General features: G+C 45.0%; 1 protein-coding gene across 2 annotated transcripts in view; it reads left to right on the forward strand.

Moving 5' to 3' along the window:
- Positions 1–21,801, forward strand: part of LOC137412626 (frizzled-3) — a 102,491-nt gene that overhangs the window by 3,831 nt on the left and 76,859 nt on the right. Inside the window, exon 3 of one of the 2 annotated variants that reach the window (XM_068097916.2) lies at positions 20,059–20,276. The exons of the other annotated variant lie outside the window; for it this stretch is intronic. Coding sequence (XP_067954017.1) covers positions 20,059–20,276 — 218 coding nt within the window. The remainder of the gene's footprint in view (positions 1–20,058; positions 20,277–21,801) is intronic. 2 annotated transcript variants of the gene reach the window in all.

The following is a 21,801-nucleotide window of genomic DNA, read 5'->3' on the forward strand; positions in this document are numbered from 1 at the left end:
GGGGCCAAAAACGATATATAGCACTATATTTCGAAAAGTTGTGGACAGATTATAATAAAACTTGTTGGACGAGTTGGTTAGGTGACAAATACAAGCCAATTAGATTTTGGTTCAGATCCGGATCCAGATCCGGCCTATCAGGTGGATACAAAACATAAACGGTTCAGCCTGGCGGAGGTATGCGCTCTACCGAGTGCCCTTCTAGTTCTGCATGTAATACATACATCTATATAATGCTTATAGATGTACTAAAGGAGTGCCCTTCTTAGTGCCCACATTAGAAGTGCCCTTCTAATGCTTTTATCCCTGGTGTTGGGCTAGCGGCTAGGGTGCCAGCTTAGGATTCCTAGGATCCTGGGTTCGAATCCCGGTCGATCGCTGAATTAACGCCAGGGGGGTTGACTCAGCCTGATCATCCTTCCGAGGTCGGCAAATTGAGTACCAGTTCACTGGTAATTCCCTGCTTGTCGTAAAAGGTGACAAAAAGGGTTGGCGGCAGGAAGGGCATCCGGCCGTAAAACATTGCTTCAAAAAGGGGACCGAAAAACAACAACAACCACGGTCCCCGAAAAAGGCCAACCCCCGCTTGCGGGGAAAAATGGCCTCTAAAGGTGTTTTTTTTTTTTGTTTTTTTTTATATAATGCTATTCCATGAGTCTTAACTACGTTTTTCAACACGACTCACCACAGTAAGGTGAGAGTAAGACTTGCATATGGTTTTAAAGAGAAACCAAGTGAAGAAAGTAGTTTGTACAACAGTTTTAATCCAAGCAAACACAGGCACTCTATTATATGATCAGATTCCAACTGTTTCCTGCTTTAGTACAAGGATTTGCTAATTCTCATATCCTCATCAATAAGTTTAAAAAACATTGCTGTGTTTTCCTTAATGAGCTCTTCTTCTTTTGGTCCTTAAGGCCCATCTGTTGGTCGTGCCGTAACTCTTTCTTGATGCTATTATTGCTTTACTCTCTCAAGTTTTTATTTTATGTATGTTTATATTGTGTTATTATTATGTCGGTTGGATCCGAGGATTTTCACACCGCTCGCTTTGCTTGATCCTCTGCGGCCTGGACACGTTTGGGCAAAGTGCTGAATTCACTGCATGGCTTTCTGCTGTGAACAATGGTTGCTGCCTTTCCCTCATTCCTATTGGCAATCTTCCTGGGGATTTTAGTTTTTCCCCCAGGGGGTGGTGCTATAAATGCTGAACTGTTCTTTTATCGATTGTAACTTCGCCGAGAGGAGAGCGAGATGGACAGTTCTGCTTCAGTGAGGTTGTTTCATTAAGGAGATGAACACCTGCTACCTTAACCTCAATTTAATTGTATTTTTTGGGGAAAAAAAAGAAGTGGCCTTCAACGTGAGGACGATGTCACAGATCCTAAGGGCATTTTGATTGTGTTGATTGAAGGTTTGGGACACCGAAGTTGATTAAAACATCAGAGATTAGTCTCTTGGTGTGATGAAGTTACATGGTGACAAACTAACAAGTATCTTGTGAGGGAGGATGATGAGCCTGCATTGGTTAATATTTTGATTGCCGTCATATCCTGTAGAGGAGGTGTGTATGGGAGACTGTTGACTCTGTGAAGCCAAAAGTTTATGGATGTTATTGATTAGGGAAGAAATCTCTTGAGAACAGCTCGGTTAATCCCATAAACCAAGATTGAATTAGGCCTACGATCCAGCACACCTGGCCTCTTCTTTGTGAGGATTACAAGTCCACAGGTGAAATCCAGCAGATTGGCTGTTCTTCTTCTTTTCCAAAGGTGTTTGGATGCAGGATGTTCTTAAAAGCCATTCTAAAATTGTCCGGAGGAGTACATTGAAGACGCTTGATAATGAACGTCACAACGAAGGTCAAGCTTTCCGGTGAAATGATGACTGACTGTTCTTATGAGCAGTAACGTGTTTGGGATTACACTCGGGCAGATCTGCATGCCCAGGCGTCGCGTCGCAGTTGCGTACCGGCTCTTCCTCAATTAAACCTGGACCGAAGCTTTCGTCAACCTCACGAGTCCAGACCTGCAGCGCGAGGCTCCATCGTGCAAACCAGTGAGTGTGCAGCCCTCGTGCAGAAATCCACCCCAACATTTATATACAAGTGGTTCTTCTGTGTCGCACTTTTTAGTGACACGCATTTTTGGCCCTGTGTTGTCATTATCCTAATAGCCTTACAAGAGTGTTACTAATGCAGCAACGAAGCATTGCAGAGAGAAATGAAAACATGGGGAAATGCTTACAAGTGATGCAAATCATTTGGTGCGCTCAAAAACAAATACACGTTTGTTATCTGGTACCAACACGCTGGTACCAACCTCCTGACCCCCCCCCATCCGGACCAAATTTAGATCCTGGGGGGACAGGGCCTTCTCCATCGCTGCTCCCACCCTCTGGAACTCGCTACCTCACACCATCAGAGACTCCTCCTCACTCACCACATTCAAAACATCACTCAAGACCCACCTGTTCAACACTGCATTCAACATTTAACCCACAGCATCTAACCCCTGACTATCTCCTCTCCTTCTCCCTCCTTTGTGCTTTGAATATTTCCCTATTGATTCTTTTTTTTTCTTTTTTTTGCAATTGTTTTTATGTTTTGCTATGCATTATGTTTTGCACTCTGTCAAAGCGTCTTTGGGCTTCCTGAAAAGCGCTATATAAAATAAATGCATTATTATTATTATTATTATCTACAGGTGAGGCACTTTATTTGTTTCTCCGTTAAAAAAAATTGTGAAGGGAAATTGCTTCTCAAGCCTTGAGATCACCTAGGGGATCTGTAAGTAATTGGAAGTGCTTCACCGATTCCTAAGAGCAAGTGGAGATGTGCATTGGATGTCAGTTTGAAATCTGGACGGAGGAGTGCGATTCGATTGAGGGGGGTATTTTTTTTTTTTTTTTTTTTTTTTTTTTTTTTTTTTGTATACAACATCGAGGCTCGTTTAAGAGATTTAATAATATAATTGATAATGTCCCACACAAGTCTGAGCGTGTAAGATTTAATAACAGAGAGTTTCTGTAAGAGATAACATTAATCACAAAAACATAAACGAACACATAAAACATATAAGGGGAGCGGGAGACAATATGGGGAGAGAGAGGGAAGCACGCAAGCGCAACAATGGTAGAGAACAGGGACATTGGGAGATCTGTGGGAGGGAGAGGGCTTGGGGGGAGGGAGCAGGGGAAAGGGGGGGGGGGAGGGGGTTGGGAGAGGTATAAAATCAAACAGACACACAAAACATATAAAGACTTGGCATTTAATATGGAATATTTTTTTTGTGGGGTGAACTTACTTTTCAAGATGACTTAGAACCAAAAGTTCATTGGAATGATGTTGAAATTATTCTAGATTTTGTTTATGTGACCTTTAAAAGAAACAAAAACCACATTTGACATTTTAAAGCAAATAAATTGATCCTTGAAAGTGATGTAAACTGATATCAAACTCAATTCACGGACAGTACTGTGTTAAACTTCTGTACGTTTTCCAGAAATATCTCTTTATTTTGCACATTAGCCAAAAAAAATTTCAACAAAAACAAAAGCTAAATTATGACTGGGATTACGGACAGTAAAATTACAGTTCAGTACTTCGTGTAACCTCCACGAGCATTCAGGAGAGCACGTACACGTCGAGGCATGCTGTTCACGAGATTTGCCAAGGTTTGGACAGGAATCGCTTGCCATGCAGTGACAATAGTCTGCTGCAATTCACGCACAGAGGTAGGCTGCTGGTCCAAGTTGTTGATTTGACGCGTTAATTCTGCCCACAAGTTCTCTATCGGGTTCATATCCGGGGACATGGCAGGCCACTCCATATGCTCTACACCACGGTCAACAAGAAAGTGTTGGATCATGCGAGCACGATGAGGCTGTGCATTGTCATCTTGGAAGACAAAGTCTCCTCGAAAGGCTGCATGAGCAAATGGAAGCAATGTTTCTTCCAGAATGACCCTGTACTTGAACTGGTTCAAGTTTCCATTCAGAACAACCAGGTCAGTTTTGCCCCCTGCATGAAAAGCAGCCCAAATGGTCACCCCACCACCTCCAGCTTGGACTCTTGGCACTATACAATCTTCGTTGTGGGCTTCATGCACTTGTCTCCGCACTCGGATGCGGCCATCTTGACGATAGACCAGAAATCTAGACTCGTCACTGAAGGTCACGTGATTCCAGTGTCCTGGCTGCCATTGACGGTGCTCTCTGGCCCACTGCAATCGGTGCTGGCTGTGTTGTCTGGTCAGGCGTGGCTTTCTCAGGTGACGCCTGGCACAATAGCCTGCTTGAACCAGGCGTTGGTTGACTAGCCTTCTGGATACAGGCACATTTGTCAGTTGCTGCCACTCAGCCCTAAGCCGATTAGCTGACTTGGTATGGCCATTGCAGACTAACCGGTGCAGCTGGCGAACATCTCTCTTTGTGGTTCTGCGTGGACGTCCTGGCCTCGGTATTGGAGTAGGGACACCCCTCTGAGCATTTCGTTTCAGGATATTTGACACCTGACCTTGAGTGATGCCATACTGCCGAGCAATAGCACGCTGTTTCATGCCAGAATTTCGTAAAGCCACCACTCCATGACAAACAGCATTGTCAAGTTGACGGACCATCTCCAGAGGAAGCGGCAATAACTTTTGTAGACGTGCAGCAGTTGTTTTCCACTAATACAGAACGCAACAACCCATATATACCCGATTGTGAAGCCAATCGTCAAATGTACCTGTCCTTACATTTTGTCACGCCACCTGTGATATAATCCTGTTATTGACTTCTTGCTGCGAAAGACAATCAGTGACATGGTTCTTTCAACAAAGACATCACCGAAGGGTAAAATAAACTCACCAGATTGATATACTGAGTTCAGAAAGTAAACCCAAGTCAAGAAAAAAAAAATATTCCATATTAAATGCCAAGTCTGTCATAAGGGTAGCGGTAGACAAGATGGGGAGAGAAGGGGAAGCATGCAAACACAACATTTGGGAGCAGGGATATCGGGAGGGCCTGGGGAGAGGAGGCGTGGAAGGGGGGGGGGGGGGTGGGAGAAGTATAAAACACAAGGACACTGCAAGGACCTCCAGGAAAGAAGTCGGTATTTCGCAAAGGTGGATCTGGCGTGAATTAACGGGGGTAGAAAAGATCAAGGTTTTGGATGGGGGAAGATAAGAGATGATGGTGAACAGCTGTTTTAAAGACCTGGAGGGAGGAGTGGGAATGAAGAGAGTGAGGGAGTTTGTTCCAGAGGCGGGCGAAAAGAGGAATGAAAGAGTGAAGGTGAGCAGAGAGTCTTGATTTTGGCAATTTCACCAGAAGAGGGTTGCTGGCAGATCTTGTGCGACCTGAATGAATATTTGGGGGACAGAGCACAGACAGAGCTGGGGGAGCTAGGCTAGAGAGGAGTCGGTAGAAGACAGAAAGACCACCATCCTGCCTGCGGTGAGTGAGTGAAAGGCCCTCAGAATCAGCTTCATCGGTGGAGATTCCAATGCTTCTAAAAGCTTTGGTTTCTACAGTGTGAAGCCAAGCTAGGTGTGAGGCAGGAGCACCAGCCCAGAGGGGAGAGCAGTACTCCCTCAAGCTACGGATGATCGGGTATCTTCCTTCATTTTAATTGCTCGGATGCAAAAAAAGAGTGCACAAATGACAGCATTTCTCATTTAAATACTTGGCCAATGAGGGTCATGTCGGAGCTCGACAAGAGTGGATGCGAAGATCACATACTGTGTATGGAGTGGAAAAGCACGGACATTGGGCATATCAACAAGGATAACGAGGGTAGAAAATATCCCAAGTATGTATGCGATGTCACATAAATCGCCATCTTGAGAGATTGGAAAGGAAAGTGGGAACAAACAAACACGGGGACATAATCCCACGAGTATGAGGGTATTGTTACATATTTATATGAATGTATGTGAATTACCATTCAGGTCTTTGCTTATCCGTGTGTAGTATATTAAGTTGTTGTGTAGTTGTTGTGGTTGGAGGGTCAGGAGCCCTTCTGAGGGAGTGGCCGGAAACGGAAGTGACCGGAAACGGAAGAGGAAAAGACACGAGGAAAAAAGGACGAGTATTATTCTTCCTCGCCCCGCTCCGACAAAAGGTGGGATCGACCTTGCGCTGCGTGGAACAGCGGCGTTCCGAAGCCTGGCTGGCGAGAGGAATTACCGGAACGTGTACCTGCCCGGTGGAGACGTCAAGTTGACGTGGGGCCGTGCATCGAACCCGGGTCTGGCCTCGTTCGCGGCACCGTCCAAACAGACGCGTGCGGGTCGCACGTTGGGGCCTAACGCGCCTTGCAAGCGGCGTGGGGTTTGGCTTGCTCTACCGTATCCGCTTCGCGTGGCCACGAGGGGCTGCAGCCTCGGTGCCTGGTACGATACCTGCCCGGTGGAAAAACGTCCACCCGGGGTTCGTTCTACCGCCCGAGTGCGGTGACGGCGACCATCATCTTGGTCAGGAGGGGCCCAGAGACATTGTGCGGGACCGAGACCAAAAGGGTGTCGTGAGTACTCACCGGGACACACGTATATAAGATGGCCATCTTACTCATAGGAAAGTGCTTGTGAATTGGGAATTGTTGATGGTTGTATATGGTTGATTGCTCGGGGAAAATCTCCGTGGTTGTGTCATTGCAATTGTATGGTCATTCCCATTGAAATATATCCTTGAACGTCAGTTGTCTCCTGGGGTGAAATTCATATGGATTGCGTGGCGAAAGCGCATATTTAATACAGCTTTCTGGCGAAGTTCCTCTCACGGTCCGGGGGTCACCGAGACCAGGTATTCACCGAGGGGACCACGTAACAGTATATAAAAATGGATTGGAGGTGAGGGGGGAGAGGTTGCAGTGAAGCATGGACTCAACAAGAGAGTTCATGGAATATGATACCCCACGCAGTGATCAAGTATAAATAATGATTTTTTAAATCGTTTTAAAAATCCGGAAGTTTAGCACAACTAAAGTAGTCGTATACATCACCCTCATGCACTGTACTAAGACGACGTTGAGTCGTAGTTTGGGAGCTGGAGGCTTTATTGATCACCGTAGGCCTTAACGCAGTGTTGATCAGCATCATACATACCTGTAGTTATATCGACGGCCTCGTCTTCTACAATAGGAAAGTTGTGCATCCTGCACCCTCTCATATGCCACGCCCTCTCGTACTGCATATTGATATATAGCATGGTTCTTGGAAGTATTATGAAGGTGATTAGTGTTATACAGTGTTCAAGTATATAATTCAATTTAAATAAAGGTTAAAGAGGTGTACAGGCGTATACATAAATAAATAAACTCCGCATTTTACTGCCGTTTTACACAGTGCCTATTACACCACCTTATTTAACGTGTTACATTAGTCATCCATGCCTGTTGTTTGTGCCCTTTGTAACATCCTTAAAAACAGTAAGTTTCCTGTTTGGAATGATTTACAATTTTGTTTAACTGCCAGGCAGCAGACAGAGTAAAATATTATCGCACTCCTCTCCATGCATGCGCGATTGGGACAAATTCAGAGCCGAAGTATGATATAACGAGAAGCTTGTCTTCATATTCATGTTACACTTTGTGTTCAAAATATAACATTCAACTTAAACAAGTTGTTCCTCGATCATAAACTGATAAGACAGACGGACGGACGGACGGCCATGAACCACTGGCCTAGCCCCGCTTTTTGCTTCGTGTGCATGGGGTAATGAGGATCACAACTTGAGTGGGTTGGTCAATGAATACTTGAGGCCTGCTACGTCAAAGGAGGTGCTGCGTGGTAAGAGGGGAGTTAATGCAAGGCTGATGAAAGGTGTTTAGAAAAACCATGAAACTATCTTTTTTTTGATTGTGGGAGAGAAGTAGGCCTTGTAGCTTGTCCTCATGATGGGTAATATCTGTAATACCCAGGGCCTTAGCTTCCACTTCCAGACCCGCAAGGACTGATTATGGATATCTTTCCCATTGTGGAGAGCATTTGCTCATTCAGCAGCACGCATTATTTGCTGTGAGAGGATGAAAGATGGTAAACAAGAACTTGGCTCGGTGCTGTGTACCCAATTTGCACCTTTCTTTGAAGCCAGCTTGATGTTTTTATTTTGTTGCCCAGAATGCGTTATGTTTAATGGAGAGGCCCAAATAGTTCAAGGGACTACTTGGTATCGTGAGGAATTGTTGAGAAGAACATGGTGAGGATGTGGAGGCCTGTTTGAACTCGCATCAACGCTGCGTCACCATCTGTGAGAATAATTGTGGGTATTAGCTGATGACAGCTTGATAAATGGTTGTCACTAAGTCATGTGTAGCATTATCCCACTCCCACATCGCTCCAGCATCCCAGCTACTGTACTACCACAGTACCACATTTACCTTTTGTTGAAAGGTTCCCTTACTGTTAGACTTTACTTGTGCATTTTAAAAGTTTTGTTTTGTTATATTAACAGTACATGTAAGTATTTTTTAGATCTCTTTAATTTTGGTCCTGATTCCCATGACATCATTGAAGGAGCTGTGCTCCCACTCGAATCGAAAGAATGGACTGGAAATGGACTGGAAAAAAAAGCTGGAATTCGTCCGAGTTTCTTTATTGCATCAAATCAACTCGGGTACTCTGAAAAGCCCGTTTATCGGGCAGCATTATATACAAGCACTCGAATATCTCATGCCGGAGCGTTTGCCCTTAAAAGGCGCGACTGGGCGTGTCCGGGAGACCTGGGCGAGTCTGGACATGCCCGGGAACGGCGAGACTGGGTGTCGCCGGACGGGCCGGGCGTGCCTGGACATGCCCGGGAAAGGCGAGACTGGGTGTCGCCGGACGGGCCGGGCGAGTCTGGACATGCCCGGGAAAGGCGAGACTGGGTGTCGCCGGACGGGCCGGGCGTGCCTGGACATGCCCGGGAACGGCGAGACTGGGTGTCGCCGGACGGGCCGGGCGAGTCTGGACATGCCCGGGAGAGGCGAGACTGAGCGTCTCCGGGCGGTCTGGGCGAGCCCGGCACAGCGATCGCTCCGTGGTTGCGTCCTCGGCAGGTGTAAGGCGATTGTGTATGTTCAGCGGCAACCGCTACATCATCAAGTTTGTGATTGGAATAACAGCTCCATCCTTTGTGACAAAAAAATTAATAAACAAGGCATTTCTTTCGCAACGGGTGGCGCATCGGGTTGCCGAGGCATTTCATTGGCTAGGGAGCACAATCCAGGATGGGTCGCCGCTCCGACGCAGGATAGTTGAATGGCTTATTTTCCAGAGCTGGTACTCATTTTATCAACTTCGGAAGGATGGCATTGAAGAGTCTATCTAATGGTCCAACAGGATACTGCAGAGGTAGTGCACTTACCTTTCAGGTGTCTTGTCTGGGTTTGATTCCAAAACCCGACTATAATCTGTCAAATTGCTGATTCGCGGCCATTGCTTCGCATCACGAAATGCGCCGTCCCTCGGATGGCCGTTAAACCGTGTGTCCTGTCTTCTCACATTAGTTTTTGGAAGTTGAAGTTCCCACCGTGTCTTTCATAAAGAGTAGGCAACTGATCGCCGGCATCCTGAACAAATTACAAATCCCTCCCAACATCGGCTCCAGTTGAACATCTGGATCAGGCCAAGGCAGCTGGTTAGTGAAAGACTTGGACCAGTAGTGAGTCTATCGAATTGAAACATCCATAATAATTCCCATTTTTTGAGGTTAGGTGCAAGAACACAGGTTAAAAACTAGATGGTATTCTTAGAATACTTACCCTGCGCAGTCGACTTGGTGCGAACCAACTTTTTTTGTTGAAGAACGTTTTTTTTCTTTCTTTGATCCAACATGGCTGCCAGACCACGTGAGCAATTACATCATAAATTTATATTCTCTAATATAATAATTGTTGCATAGGTCACTAACTAAGCATTGTCCCTGTCAAATTATAATGTCATAATTACAACACCAATGACGTCATTGTTAACAAAACCTATTCCCCATGCGGAGATCTTTACAATGAGCCGTATTTCAATTTTTCCATGGAGCAGTTTCGGAGATATAGAGGTGTAACGTTTTTCAGTTTTTTCAAGATGGCGCCTGTACCACATGACCTATTACATCATTTTTATCATTAAAATATTCTACAGGAGGAGGCGCTTCTATGGTGACAGTCATGTAAATCAGACCAACAGTTGCAGAGAAAAAAAAAAATTCATACTGATCGGATCAAGTGTTATACTTGTCGAATTATGACGTCATACCGAAGGCACGGATGACCATCACTGACACATCTTATTCCCCATGGGGAGTACTTGACAATGAGCTATGTTTCATTTTTTTTTTTTCCATTGAGCGGTTTCAGCGATTATAGAGGTACAAAGTTTTTTCAAGATGGTGCCTGTACCACGTGACCTATGACGTCATAATTATCATTAAAATATTCTACATGAGGAGGTGCTTCTATGGTGACAGTCATGTAAATCAGACCAACAGTTGCAGAGAAAAAAAAAAAATTCATACTGATCGGATCACGTGTTATACTTGTCGAATTATGACGTCATACCGAAGGTACCGATGACATCATAATTAACATATCTCATTCCCCATGGGGAGTTCTTTACAATGAGCCATGTTTCATTTTTTTCCATTGAGCGGTTTGGGAGACATAGAGGTGTAACGATTTTCCAAGATGACGTCCGTACCACGTGACCTATGACCTCATAATTATGAATAAAAAAATTTCTACAAGTTTAGTGTCAATCGGACCAACGGTTGCCGAGAAAATGAATTTTAAAATATCTGATGATGGTATTGTTACGGACGCGGTTTAGATGTTACTTTGGGCCGAGCGGATGGTCCACCGCGACCGTTACAGGATCCCCGATTGGCCCGACTCCCCCAACGTTGACCAGATCGCACCACAGATATTCAATTTGGAAACCTCTAAAGCGACCGAACGAGAAGGAAGAGAGAAGAAGACAGAGTACGGAGGAATAACAGGATTTATTATACACACAAGCAAAAAGAAGGAGCGATCAAAATTATTTACAAGCAATGGATGGAAGAAGCAGTCACACAGTGCATCGTTAGCTTATACTAGTCTATTTACTTAACCCCAGGACAACGATTAGGACAGACGACGTTCACACTTACACGGGGGATATTGCAGGCAGGTATGGCTTGAGGATGGATGGTTGTTTTTGGGAGGCAATGGAGGGTCCAGCGTCGATTGCTGCCTGGCGCGTCCTTTTCGTGGCCTGCGGCCCCTTAGCTGCCCCCTTAGCTGCAGCGCAGCTGGTCGCACGATGGCTCGCACACACCTGCTCGTTCAGGCGTCTTCCTTCTCCCCAGCAACAACGAGGGACAGCAAGCAAGAGGACGGGGTCAAAGCAAGAGCTTGGAGGACGCAAGAGCAAGAGGAGCAAGAGGGTGGAGTGCGTCCCGCGGCGACTTATATTGGTTTCCTCACCGAACCTTCGCGCACTTTCTCGGGGGTTCCCGCTCCGCCCTCTCTTAGCCAAACCCCTTGTTCTGGGTTGGATGAGCGGGGCCGCCTTACTCCTCCCCCCCTATGACGAGGGGGGGCGACCCGTCTTCTCTAGCCACTCCCCTTGTTCGTAATGGCCGCAAATGGCGAAAACCGGTCAGCAGCTGCAGGTACTGCGCCGTCACGTTGCACAGCAGTTCAGTACTGCAATAACCGGTTGCTGTGAAAGCTCAAGTGGGGGAATCCCTGGCACTTGAGCTGCCATGGATCATCGGAGGGGCCTACGCTTATTTCGTTTGATGCAATGCAGTCAATCTAGTGGGAAACACATATTTAGCCTACATAGAATAAGGAAATAAACTATTTAAAAAGATATATCGTGGCCTGTGTGTAAGTTTCATGGAATTAACTAGGAGGACGGCTGCGACCATTATTTACACTAGGGCGTGCCCGTACGTGGGTGCAAAAAAACATGCGTGCAAACAACAACACCAAAAAAAAACTTTGAAACCACGTGGCAGTAACGACCACAGAACCCCCCCCCCCCCTCTATTTACATGAAATGGTTTGGTCCATTCGCAAAGCCAAAGCGAACGGCTTGCGAGTACGGTAGAACCCCCCCCCCCCTCCCCTCTATTTACATGAAATGGTTTGGTCCATTCGCAAAGCCAAAGCGAACGGCGAACGGCTAAATCGCCATAGCTCGGTAACTACTTCTCCGATTAATATGAAACCTTGAAAAGGCACATCCTCAGGTCCCCAGCAATATACCTGGCAAGTTTCAAGTATATCGGACCCGTGGTTGTCGAGAAACAGCGGTCACAGACAAACACACACACACACACACACACACACAGACACACAGAGATTACTGGAATTATAGATAGATTACGAGGGTGTTACACACAACAAAACCATACTTTTCACATTCGTTACACTTCCTCCAAAATTGTTACACTTTTCAAAACCGTTACACTTCTCAAATTCGTTACAGTATTATTGAATGGGCTTATCACCAAAGCAAGATGCCGTGAATTTATCCGTTGAATTGGCAATCTTTGAGTAAAACAATTCGGATTCCGTGTTATGGAGGCTGGTGTGTTAATCGGATTGATGCCTTTTTCTCATAACTTTGAAGCCGACACCGCTTTTGTTCCCAGGCGTCTTGCAATCGCTCGCCTCCCTGAGATCTGAAGGGAACCGCCCTGTACAAATCCTATTAGGCCCCTGCGTTTGTTTGCCATGGGTCCTTGCAGAAAAAAATCAAAAAAGTCCGCAACCATTGCTTCGTGCTTGCACCATCACCACTTCCAAGTCCCAAAAGGCCTTTTCGTTTCCAACCTCCGTGAAAATCCCAATAAATTTCTCCTTTTGAGTAAGCCGTGAGTGTACCACGACATAAGTGGATTAGTGGACCTTTGGAAAGCCGAACGGTGCCTTTCGTATGGTAGTTGCGTGAGTGATTTGTAGCCGTAATAAACAACCGTTTCCTAAGAGGTGGGTTGATGGGTGTGAGGTTAGTTAATTTGGGTCTTCACCCGAGACAGTTGACGTGCCGTATGTTCCCCTCGTTCCTGTATTGCCCACCCAGTTATCCTCGGTGTTCGCTTTGTAACGAGAGAATTTGCTTCGGTTTGGTGCTCGGATTTGCTATTCTGTTCTTGAAGAATGAGATTGACATTTTTTTTTTTTTTTTTTTTTTTTTTTTTTGTATACAAGATCGAGGCTCGTGAAAGAGCTAACATTAATCACACAAAAAGACAAACCGACACACAAAACACAAAAAACAAGGGGAGCGGCAGACAAGATGGGGAGAGAGGGGGAAGGACACAAAAGAGAGGGGGAAGATGGGGAAGGACACAAACACAACATTTGAGAGCAGGGACATCGGGAGGACTTGGGGGGAGGTGGGAGAGGAATAAAACATATGAACACTGCAAGGACTCTGGGGTGAATTACCGGGGGTAGAAAAGATCAAGGTTTTCGATGGGGGAAGATAAGAGATGGTGGTGAACAGCTGTTTTAAAGACCTGGAGGGAGGAGTGGGATTGAAGGGAGTGGGGGAGTTTGTTCCAGAGGCGGGAGAAAAGGGGAATGAAGGAGTGAAGGTGAGCAGAGAGCCTAGACTTTGGCAGTTTAACCATAAGAGGGTTTGGGTGACATTGTGAGACATTGTGAGAAAGGCTCCAGTTATCACATCCGTGGCTTTCTCTGCCTGTATTTCCGAGCATAATTATACTTTTGGGTTGGTAGGATGGCCTCGAGGTACGCACACTATCCTGTAAGCTGTCTAGCCTGGGTTTGAATCCTAACCCAGCTATATACTGTTTCACAGGCAGGGTTTTTTTGGTTCACGAGTTATCAAGTGACCACTATATTCGTCGTGTGTGTGTCTGTCTATGTGTCTGTCTGTCCGCAGCATAACTACCCGATGATATCATCCGATCTTGATGAAACTTGGGTGGGAGGTTGATACCATGATCTAGTTGTGTCCTGCCTAGAGTGGGCGTATTGCGCCCGTTTTGGGCGGAGCCACGCCCGAAAAAGATGTCTTTTTAGGGGGTAATCGAGTTCAAGCTACATCTTCGATCTTGATGAAACTTGGGTGGGAGGTTGATACCATGATCTAGTTGTGTCCTGCCTAGAGTGGGCGTATTGCGCCCATTGTGGGCGGAGCCACGCCCGAAAAAGATGTCTTTTTAGGGGGTAATCGAGTTCAAGCTACATCTTCTCCGAGGGGGTTGGTGGAATCTGACAGGGGTTTCGGTATTTGGTTAGGCCAATGTCATGTGTCCAGCCCCACGGAGCTCGATTTTTCATTTTCGCCCCAAGGTCAAGGTCACAAGGTCACGAAATGTAGAAAAGTCAATTTTTGATAGTTTTATTACATTGTTCGCTTCCTGATCGGGTGAAATGTCGTACATGTTTTTATATTATCACATACATCATGAAATACAAGTTTTCCAACAAATTTCAGAATCTTCGACCTTTGACCTTTGAAGCTCACAAAGGTCAAATTTTCAATGTTGTCGGAATCGAACCAAATTTCCGGTATTGTGTAGCTAACTAACCTCATAACTGATTATACATTATTTTATATCTCATTTCAAGGTCAGTAACCTTCGTTTTGACATTTCAAGGTCACAAAGGTCAAATTTTCAAAGTTGTCGGAATCGAACCAAATTTCCGGTATTGTGTAGCTAACTAGTCTCATAACAGATAATACATTCCTATTTATATTTTTTCAATGTCGGTTTTGACCTTTGTCATTGAATACCGCTCGCTCGTGAACCATTGTCGTCTCCTGACTTGTTTTTTTAATATTATTATTATTATTTTTTTGTATACAGGATCGAGGCTCGTGAAAGAGCTAACATTTATCACACATAAAATCAAACGAACACACAAAGTATATAATAAGGGGAGCGGTAGACAAGATGGAGAGAGAAGGGGAAGCACATAAACACAACATTTGAGAGCACGGACATCGGGAGATCTGTGGGATGGAGAGGGCTTGGGGGAAGGGGGGGGGGAGGAGGGAGAGATATAAAACACATGGACACTGACTGCAAGGACTTCCAGGAAAGAAGTTGGAATTTCAAAAAAGTGGATCTGGGGTGAAATTTGCGGGGGTAGAAAAGATCAAGGTTTTGGATGGTTGAAGATAAGAGACGGTGGTGAACAGCTGTTTTAAAGACCTGGAGGGAAGAGTGGGATTGTAGGGAGTTAGGGAGTTTGTTCCAGAGGCGGGAGAAACATGTGATTCATCAATGTGTGCGCTGCCCCGCGGATGGGCTATAAAGTCGGTGCCCCTTCTGCCGGCATGAGTTGGTGGACGTTAAAGATCCCATGGTGTCCTTCGAGAAGAGTCAGTGGCAACCTGAACAAATTCCAAATTCCTGCCCTGACTATCACTGAGAAGGGCAATGACAAACCACCCAGTATAATCCTTGCCAAAAAAAACGCCTTCGGCAGCATCGACGCTCTAACAGGGTTTGGTACATCAGAATCAGAGAATTGTACTATTGTGTGATTACATAATGGGGTACAGCCTACCCTTTTCCATTTAACAAGAGCTTGTGCTGTGGGTGAGCGAGGCAAACTCAGCGATGGGGGCAGGTGGGTTAAACCTAAGAGAAAAGGCATGCTGGCGTGGCACGCCATGGTAACGCAGGTCTCTGCCCAGGAATCCATCTTGTGTTTTAGAAAGCTAGTGCACATCCTTTGTTTTCAAGATGAATGGGGCGCAGGCAAGCATGGGGGCTGGGTGGCTCATATTGTTTTGGCTTCTATGTGGCCTCCTACCATGGGCTTGCGTTGTCCCCGTCCTGGCATGCGTGTTGAACGTAGCATGACAGCTGTACAGAAGAATAAATTAGAGCACTACCGGATAGCTTCGATTTATGATCAACCTATCCCTCCACCTTCCAACTTGCAGTATTTCTAGTGCATGAATAATTCATTTGTATGCGTGTGTACGCATGTGCGTACATGTACATGTGGTGTTTGATTTTGTACCGATCGCCTGATTCGTGTGTCCGGACGATCCACGTCTTGGTAGGATTTGTCAGCTTTGTTCTTGCTTCATTTCGTGTCAGCAGTTCAGAGCCCTCATGTCCTTGGTGAAGGAACGGCCCTGTTTGAAGCCTGGGCTGTTTATGATCTGCGGAGCTGGGGTAGCGGTGTTTGTGTGACCGGCATGCTCGCTACCGGCCGCTCTGGCATGTTGTGTGTTCAGTATATGGTTGTGTCGATCATCAGTCGTATTTGGTTTTGGACTCGAAAGGTGCACGGCATATTCCTGGCCATAAACAATCCTTGTGTCATGGCGAGTTTGCATTTAAGGTGAATTAATACAAAAATTTGAACCTTTCAGACAAATTGTGCATGCGTCCCCTTTTATTGGCTGATTTAGTCATGGCTGTTTTGCCACCCTGGGTCTCTAAATGGATCTGGTTACATTGATCGAACCCCAAGGGAATAGCATTGGGTTTCACTGTACTGGAACAAAGGCCGTCTGTCTCCAGCTCAATGCGACTGACAGTCTTTGAGCAGCACACCCTGCCTGCAGGAGCATACCCACAGCTCCAAATGCTCATGAGAGCATCACACACCCACCCTGTTATCACACCCTGCCTGCAGGAGTATACCCACAGCTCCAAATGCTCATGAGAGCATCACACACCCACCCTGTTATCACACCCTGCCTGCAGGAGTATACCCACAGCTCCAAATGCTCATGAGAGCATCACACACCCACGTTGTGATCACACCCTGCTTCAGGAGTCTACCCACAGCTCCAAATGCTCATGAGAGCATCACACACCCACGTTGTGATCACACCCTGCTTCAGGAGTCTACCCACAGCTCCAAATGCTCATGAGAGCATCACACACCCACCTTGTGATCACACCATGCCTGCAGGAGTATACCCACAGCTCCAAATGCTCATGAGAGCATCACACACCCACGTTGTGATCACACCATGCCTGCAGGAGTATACCCACAGCTCCAAATCTTCCTGAGAGCATCACACACCCACCCTGTGGTGCACGTGGTGCACGCTCAGCCGATTTAACGTACATTTAACAAAATGCCAAGTTGCCCTTCCCCACCAATTTGTCCCTTTACTACTTATTTTTACAAAGTTCTTACACATTTGAGTTGTCATAATTAGCTGGTTAGGCAACTTTCCGACTTAGAAATATATTTTCTTTGAATCTTCTTCCTCTTTCCAATGAGATATGCACAGTCCAACCAAACTTTAAGAAGCAAATCCAAGGTGAGAGAGAAAATGAAATGGTTATTTTTCTTTCCTAGTTTATTAATCCGACTTTATTCTCTGCAGACATTAATTGATATTTCCGATTTGGGTTTGCGAGAGCTCCGCAGACCTAGACCTCAAAGCATTTAAAGGAAAGTGCCCGATTCATAGCTATCCGGTCACGCAAAAGATGAGTGATCTTTTCAATTTTTGCCTTTTACACTCTCCAGGATTGGATTTAAACTTGCAAAAAGAGTAAATGAGAAATTCTCATTAAGCTTGTGGCTCTTTTTCAAGCGAGTAATGATCTTGTCCAACATAGTTACGTTCTTACAATAAGGCACCTTCCTACAGTGCATTCAGAAAGTATTGAGACCCCTTCCCTTTTTCACATTTTGTTATGTTGCAGCCTTATGCTGAAATCGTTTAAATTCATTTTTTTCCCTAAACAATCTACACTCAATACCCCATAATGACAAAGAGGAAACAGGATTTTAGAAAGTTTTGCAAATTTATTAAAAAGAAAAAACTGAAATATCACATTTACATAAGTATTCATACCCTTTGCTATGACACTTGAAATTTAGCTCAGGTGCCTCCCATTTCTCATGATCATCTTTGAGATGTTTCTACACCTTGATTGGAGTCCACCTGTGGTAAATTCAATTGATTGGACATGATTGGGAAAGGCACACACCTGTTTATGTAAGGTCTCACAGCTGACAATGCATATCAGAGCAAAAACCAAGCCATGAGGTCGAAGGGGTCTGAATACTTTCTAAAATGCACTGTATATATGCAGCTTAGGAATAATCCAGGCCAAGCCTTCCAAAGGTGTCATCTAGCCAAATCTAAAATGTAAGATCCGTGCTTCGCGGGCGGGGTGTTCTATAACAAAGTGCGCCATCCTTTTGTTGGACGTTAAGCCGAGTGTCCCGTCTGCTCGCATTAGTTTGTAGATGTTAAATATCCTACAGTGTTGTTTGGGAAGAGTAGGTGAGTTATCGCCGGCACCCTGAACAAATTACAAAATACTGCCACCTTCAGGGAATGCCAGGCCTGGCCAGCTGGTTTGTGAATGACTTAGGCCAGAACGTTTCCCTGGTAGATGCCACAAGAAGGTGGGAATCATTTTGGCCATTAAAGCAACTTTAGATGAAATATTTGTAGTTTCGTGAAAACTTTCTCAATCTCTTCATCGATAAAATTCATCTTTCCCTTGATTGTCCGATAAAATCTGACGTCACCGATTTGTTTACTTGTGCAAATGAGGGATTTTAAAGTTTCCTTGATGTTTCATGGAACCGCAGAGTATCCAAACGTGGTTGTCATCTTTTTATGCCATTTGGGTTGTACCGTTGTTTAATGCTCATATCAGGAAGAGACACGTTTTCCTTACAGGTCGTTATCATTTTTATGAATAGATGGAGCCACCTTTATGATTTTATTATTTGGAGTGCCAGGCCATTGGTTGCATCATCGCCATGCAGCCGTAACCATGCGTACGGATATGCCAGCAATGTAGGACCCCTTTTAAAATTAGTGGCAGCAAATTGGAATGTGACCAAGGTACCCAAGCATCATGATTTGCTGTTTTCGAAATGTACACAAGGTCTTTAGCAACTTCAGAGGAAACTAGACAGTATCTCAAAATGCAAAGCCCGTGTGTGTCCGCTTTGTACTCAAACTAAACTTGACAAAAACGAAAGTTAAAAAAATTGAACATATTGTCAAGCCTTCCCCTTAGCTTGGGCCTTAGGGGAAGGCTTATTACCTCCATCACCGAAGGTGGGCGGAGATAATGTTTTCACCCCTGTCTGTTTGCTTGTCTCTGAGCAGGATATCTCAAAAAAGTTGTGGATGGATTCAGATGAAATTAGGTGGACAGGTTGGGTAGGTGACAAAGACTTAAATTATTCGATTTTGGTGAATATCTGGATCTGGATATGATAATTTTTAAATGATTCTTCACCTTTGAGGCATCGGGCCAAAAACGATATAAACACATTGAGCCATGGGCCACGATATGTCATGAAGCTACATGGAGAAATTTGGATAAAACTTGGTGGACAGGTAGGGTGTCTGACAAGGAAGAATCTATTGGACGTCGGTGAAGATCTGAATCCGGATTTCGAAGCAGAGAATTTTTTTAAAGTGATTCTTCATCATTCAGAGATGGGGCCAAAAACGATACATCTCAAAAAATTGTGCGCGAGTTATGCCAAAACTAGCTCGATGAGTTAGATAGGTGATGAGAACAAGGTGATTCGGTTTTGGTTCGGGTCCGGATGCAGATCTGGCCTATTCGTGGAATGCAAAATGTAAACTGTTCAGCCTGGCAGAGGTATGCTCTACCAACTTTCTGGGGGGGGGGGGGGGGGGGGGGGAGTGGGGCTGTAGGCAGCCTTAGGCTGCTGCTTGCATCTTCACTGGGGGTGTGGCTGTGCCGCTGATGCAATGCCCCATTTCCAGTGAGCTGGTACTCATTTTGCTGACCTCGGAAGGATGACCTGACAACACCAGGCTTAACATCATATTATAACTGGAGTATGAATCAAGTGGGTTATGGATTATGATGTAGAATATCCATTATAAGAGGAAGGCCCAATTTGCATTACTTAGCTTTATCCAATATTCTCCATTCTGGCAGGTGAATGGTAAAAAAAAAGAATTGGTCTATTCAGTCAATTCCTACATGCATTTCATCCATATTGTTACTTGTATGTAGACGTCGTATTAATCATTAAAGAGGGCAAAAGTAAGGTCACAGCTAATATATAATGAAATCTCACGATTCTTGTTTCTCTGATTAAAGCAGGTAACTAAGCTGAACCTTTTGTTCTCCCACAAGGCTTTCCATCCACTAGTCAACCTCGACTGCCACCCAGGCCTCAGGTCTTTCCTGTGCTCAGCCTTTGCCCCGACTTGCGTGGATCCAGGGCTAGGCGGAGCCGAAGAAGTGCCCATACCTCGTCCTTGTCAGCAGACTTGCCTACAGGTTACAGCTGCTTGCAGCAATTTGCAGCAACTGTTTGACGTGGTGTGGCCGACGCATTTGGAATGCCAGAGGTTAGTTGCAGTTGATCCTGGATCATGCTTTCAATCAAAACATACTGTGGTTAAGACGCCATCTTTTTATTGCACATGCAACGTGTTTTGTGTGTTCTTGTGATATGGTGGTATTTTGGGATTTTAACTCACGAACAACAAAGCATGTTCCAACCTAAATGAATATGTTCAGTTTTTCAATCCTGATTTACATTACCTGCATTCCTCACCTCTACTGGTCAGCTGCGTCCACTTGATTAAACCAGGGAGAAGAAAGCGATGCATTAAAGCTCAAATATTTCGATTTGTGATCCAACCTTGAAAAACTAACCACGTGATTTTTTATTTTTTTTTACCTCATTCCAAGGCATCATATGCCCACTCAGTTTGGGTGGAACTTTAACCATTTACCAGAAATAAATATTGTATTCCTCATGAAAATTTGGGTTCTGCTCCAATTGCTGCAAATTAATTTTTCCTTGTTTTTATTTCTCGGTGGTAAAGTTGTTTATTTAATTAATCTCCTCGCTGGACTAGGTTGGTGAGAACAGCCTGATTGGGTTTGGTGAGAAAAGTGCACGCACGTCAGAGCCATTTCGAGGATTCGAGATTTCACATTAATTTTTTTTTAAATTCCACATTTTCCTTTGTCCTTCATCTTTCTCACTCTGAATTGTGAAGTGATAAATGTATGGGGTGTTAAAATGGGGCTATCTAGTTGAGAATGGTGAAAATTCTTGAATTTGTAAAAGACGTGGCATTTCCTGTAAGCCAGAGCTTTTTTACGATAGAGAAGCGGATAAATGGTGATTAATTGGGAGGCCCAGCATTCGGTGGTTTTGGTTTGGATGACCCATGCTGATTAAGATCTGATGGTCATCGGTTTGAAGCCCAGAGTGTGAGAGGTCATTAGTTTGAGCCATTTCCCCGAATGCACCTAGTACAATACTGTCGATTACTTGACAGAAACCCAGGATTTACCTGCTTTTGAGACGATACAAAAACCAAGTGAACTGCTCACTAAGCTATCCTCTCCCCATGCTCTCTTGCTTCTATCTCCTTTCTCTCTCTCTGAGTGGTCATTTGAATTTTTGTGTCTCATTAACGTATAGTACGAGTTGAAGTATATATATATATATATATATATATATATATTGTTACGGACACGACTTAGATGTTGCTTGACCGAGCGGAATGGCCGCCATGTTCGCACAAGTTACCCGATTATACTCGAACGTTGGCCGAATCGCGCTACGCTAGATCAATGAAGGAAAGGACACAACGGCTGGGTTAAATGACACGACACCAGGGGTACAGTTCTCAAGACCTCCGGAGGAGGTTATAATATGGGTTTGCAGAATGTTTTAGATTACATGGCACAAGAGGTACAGCACAGAAAGGTAGGCACTTATACACGGTCTTATCTTAGCCCCGACAGACCACAGACAAACGGGACAAGACTGACTCACACAGGGATTGATGGCAAGGTAGGGCAGGTAGTCGATGGCTCAAGGTGCACCTTGGCTCAGGGGCAGAATCAACGCGG

The sequence above is a fragment of the Myxine glutinosa genome, chromosome 13, assembly GCF_964187855.1.
Source record: "Myxine glutinosa chromosome 13, kmMyxGlut1.1, whole genome shotgun sequence".
NCBI classification, from domain to species: domain Eukaryota; kingdom Metazoa; phylum Chordata; class Myxini; order Myxiniformes; family Myxinidae; genus Myxine; species Myxine glutinosa.